This window comes from Oncorhynchus masou, chromosome 10 (genome assembly GCF_036934945.1).
Source record: "Oncorhynchus masou masou isolate Uvic2021 chromosome 10, UVic_Omas_1.1, whole genome shotgun sequence".
Taxonomy (NCBI): domain Eukaryota; kingdom Metazoa; phylum Chordata; class Actinopteri; order Salmoniformes; family Salmonidae; genus Oncorhynchus; species Oncorhynchus masou.
The window spans coordinates 22,288,177-22,292,715 of record NC_088221.1 but is presented as its reverse complement, the minus strand read 5'-3'; the positions used below and the strand labels follow the sequence as shown (position 1 = coordinate 22,292,715).

The 4,539-nt window shown below is 43.8% G+C and overlaps 1 protein-coding gene across 1 annotated transcript; it reads left to right on the top strand.

Moving 5' to 3' along the window:
- Positions 1-718: 718 nt before the first annotated feature.
- On the top strand, positions 719-4,126 carry LOC135547339 (POU domain, class 3, transcription factor 3-A-like). Its single transcript, XM_064976258.1, has one exon. The coding sequence runs from the start codon at positions 1,333-1,335 to the stop codon at positions 2,614-2,616; it is 1,284 nt and encodes a 427-aa protein (XP_064832330.1). The 5' UTR covers positions 719-1,332; the 3' UTR covers positions 2,617-4,126.
- Positions 4,127-4,539: the final 413 nt, after the last annotated feature.

The following is a 4,539-nucleotide window of genomic DNA, read 5'->3' as shown; positions in this document are numbered from 1 at the left end:
TTCAGCGAGATTGCTTGTTTCCGCTTGGAAACCTCCTTCATCAAACTATCAATTCCACGTTAACCATTTAGTGGACGCATGTTAGGCTATTTGATTATAAGCAAGTGAGATTATGGATATTGGGGTCTTATAGTCTATGATTGTTTTTGATTACGACAACGATAATTGTGTTATGATAAATTATAAAGTATTATTATAATTAGGCCTATTATGCCTATTATTGGTTTTGTGGCTACTTATATTCTTTTTTTTATTAAAAAAAATTGAACTAGGCATGTCAGTTAAGAAAAAAATATTATCAATAATGACGGCATACCCGGCCAAAACCTAACCAGGATGACGCTGGGCCAATTGTGCACCACCCTATGGGACTCCCAATCACGGCCGGTTGTGATACAGACTGAGATGCAGTGCCTTAGACCGCTGCGCCACTGAGGAGCCATATAATAGCCTACTAATTACAATGCCAATATGATCAATATCAGTCTGTTATTGTTATGATCATCTCATCAATACATATGTTGCTTTTCTCAGAGTAGGGAACCTTACCTCGAGCACCCGAGGCAGCGCACCGAGCTCTAGAGATGTGCCAATCCCTCTCTCTGGGTATCGTCCAATCAGCGGGAGTCCTGCTCTCGACTTCCGCTGGTAATTGGGGGAAGATGGGAACGGCGTGCGCACGCTTGGCACAGAGTAAACACTCGCGTGTCCACGCGCTTCCAGGGAGGAACGGATACAAGTGTCAGATGGAAGGAGAGAAAGAGTGAAGGAAGAAAATAGATACAAGCATTTACGTAGACCGTTGTATCATTCGGAATTGTGCGGCTTCAAATGCTTCAGAAAAGCAGCAGAGGAGCCACAGGAGTGTTAACAAAGTGACAATGAATGGTCCTTCTCCAACAAGACTACTTCGGCAGGGATCATAGAAGAGAGCGTCCGTTTGTGGGAGATTACTAAATCTATACGTCTAGTAGAACTTTACAGGACGCAAAAAAACTTTTCATTTTTTTATTCATATATTCACAAAAAAAATGTCTTAATTGAATGCGTAAATATTCTTTATGCACCAATCTCCGAATTGTTACTGGTGGAACGTAAATGCTATTTCATTCCATTAATTGATAAACAAAACCTTAACTTTCATTTGCATTTTTGTGAATATTTTTGTTGGATTACTTTTGAATTATTTTTATCTCCATTTGATGGTATATAGTATAACGCAACATTCACCACGTTTGCTCATAGTTTTGATTTATTATTGGATAAGAGCATTCTGTTTGAGAAGAGAAACTGATCCAACGCGAGGGAAGAGGGCGATAACTCACAGGCTTTATGGTTTGGGGTATGGCAACAGCCACCTCCAGTCCATACCTGGCCAGCAATAGGATCCTATCCACCGGCTCCATCGTGCACTCAGACCGGGGGGTCGGTGGCATGCAGCGGGGCAGCACCGCAGTCACCTCGGTGTCTGGTGGATACAGAGGGGACCCCTCCGTGAAGATGATGCAGAGTGACTTTATGCAGGGCGCTATGGCAACGAGCAACGGGGGACACATGTTAAGCCATGCCCACCAGTGGATGACATCCCTGCCACACGCCGCTGCGGCTGCAGCCGCAGTGGCAGCTGCCGAGGCCGGCTCTCCCTGGTCCTCCAGCCCCGTTGGGATGACAGGTAGCCCGCAGCCGCAGGATGTGAAGAGAAACTCCGGCAGGGAGGACATGCACTCAGGCTCCGCTCTACACCACAGGTCTCTGCATCTGGGCTCCCACCAGGCACAACACCCAGGAGCCTGGGGTGGCACCTCAGCCGCGCATATAGCCTCCATTTCCGAAGGGCAGCAGCAGCAACAGTCGCTGATCTACTCCCAGCCCGGGGGATTCACGGTTAACGGAATGCTCAACTCACCGGGGAGCCTAATGCACCCAGGGATGGTGAGGGGGGACTCCCCTGATCTCGACCACGGCAGTCATCATCATCACCATCACCACCACCAGCATTCACATCACCAGCAGCACCACGCCGGGGTGAGCCACGACCCGCAGTCCGACGAGGACACGCCGACCTCGGACGACCTGGAGAACTTCGCCAAGCAGTTCAAACAGCGCCGGATCAAACTGGGCTTTACGCAAGCGGACGTGGGCTTGGCACTAGGCACCCTGTATGGTAACGTCTTCTCACAGACCACGATATGCAGGTTCGAGGCGCTGCAGCTGAGCTTCAAGAACATGTGCAAGCTGAAACCGCTGCTCAACAAATGGCTGGAAGAGGCCGACTCGACCACCGGTAGCCCCACCAGCATCGATAAGATCGCGGCGCAGGGCAGGAAGAGGAAAAAGCGCACGTCCATCGAGGTGAGCGTCAAAGGAGCTTTGGAGAGCCACTTCCTCAAAAGCCCCAAACCCGCTGGCCAGGAGATCACCTCTCTGGCGGACAGTCTGCAGCTGGAGAAGGAGGTGGTCCGGGTCTGGTTCTGCAACCGCAGGCAGAAGGAGAAGAGGATGACGCCGCCGGGGCTGCCACACAGCCCGGAGGACGAGTACTCTCAGGTCGGCAACATGAGCTCAGACACACCGTCACCCTCAATGGACTGCAAGCGAATGTTCAGCGATACGTGAGAAAATAACAAAACACAGGACAATAATATTTCTTTAGGCTGCAATAAGACACTGTCTAGTCCGAGAAATAACTAGCAATACCAAGTGGGAATAATACCTTTTACATGATAAACAATGAAACAAGACACAAATCTTTCCTATCCACATTACTCCAACCTGACCAACCAACAGACCAACGGTGTGGTCTTTAGGAAAGGAGTAGCCTAACTTAAAACATTTGCGACATTACACATGATCGAATGGCCCGCGCAATGAGAGGGTCAACTCTTCAAGTAATATTTCTTCATGTAAATGTTTGGCGCATTAGGATTTAGGAAATGATCTTAATCAGTTTTCAGCCTGAAATATATTCCAATAAAATGTGTGTGTGTACAGCATATTTACCTTTCATTTGCTTTGTAACATGCCATGCTTTCACCAGAAGGGTTGTGGCAGTTCTTTGGCCCCACATTTAAAAAAACAATGATACGCTTTAGCCTCTACATGATTGTCCTTCTTTGTTGTGTGTAATATTTCACATTGTGTAATATTTCATATTTTAGAACAAAATAAATGAAACACACTTTTTTGTCCCCTTTGCAGCACTTAATGCTATTGTAAATGTTCCCCTCTGCAGTTGTTGAAGAGGCTTGTGGTTTTCACATGACATTCCCAAGCAGTCATTTTCTATGTTTTTTTGTTGTTCTGTTTTCACAAACAGGTTATAATGACAATATTTTTTAACAATTGGAATTGTCTTTACCATGTTGACTTTCTGTTATAATTAATGTACTATATTGAGCAATAATGTCTTTCCCCTCAAAAGTTTGCATTAGGCCTGTGTTATTTTTGTCATTTGTGACTTTACCGTTTTATTCAATGATGATATTTTCAAAGGAACACACATTCCCAAAAGCTGACGCCGGTGTCGTTTGTTATTGTAACCTTGTATAGTTCTATGTGATGACTTTGACAGTCATTTATTTTGAGTGGTTATTTTATGAAGGATTATTGAGAACAATACATTTGTCATAGCGGATAGCCTACCATTGTGTTTTCAATGTCATTGTCAGTTTACAGAAAGAAGTATAGGCCAATTCTGAATATCTGATACGCAGAATATTTGGCATAGGCCTAATCGATGTGAGAGTTTATGATTTACAATCGTTATTCAATGAAAATATAATTAATTGATCTATAATATAGGCCAATAGACTGAGAGGAAACTGCAGACAGGGTGCTCACTCTTGACCTTCTGACCTTTTCAAAGCGAGAAAAAATACTTGCCGTCCAACTCACCGACCTAAAAAACTGGATCGAATGAATGCACTATATGCTATACATGAATAGTAAAGCTCAATAGGCAATTTCCGAAATAAGAACAAGTTTTCGTGTAAACTCTTGAAATGTTTTGGTCTGATAACACATTTAAATCGTAATCAACAGCCTAGTGAAATTATGTTTGTATAGGCTTATTTCTATATTACAGGTTATGCGCTTTTAGTGCAATTTAAATAAAGTCTACATTTTAGTTTTTGTGTGCCTTCTTTCTTAGAACTAATGATGCATTCGTTTTTTTCCCACTTTATTAGGCTATTCCATTTTGTTTAGGCCTAGTTTTGAGACTTTCAAACTTCTTTCATGGCGTGGGACAAAACGCACCATCCAGCTTTGGAAGACTTACATTTCACGGATGATTTGCCATACCAAGGTAGTTGCTTAGCAACTCAATTGAACCCGTGGTAAAAAGCACGCACTTCACTCTGTCTTCTGCATTAAATTAAAACCGACAAGTTAGTCGGTTAGATTAGGCCTACTTATTTTAGTCAGTTCACACGCTGTTAGGAAACATGTCGGCTTAAAAGTGTTTATTTAGGCTACACTTATGGAAAGACCTAGAACAGAATATCAGAACCGAACATTCTGGAACATACTAAAACAGAA

What these genes read in the sequence shown, in the direction of transcription:
- LOC135547339 (XM_064976258.1), top strand. Translation starts at nt 1,333, where the DNA reads ATGGTTTGGGGTATGGCAACAGCCACCTCCAGTCCATACCTGGCCAGC.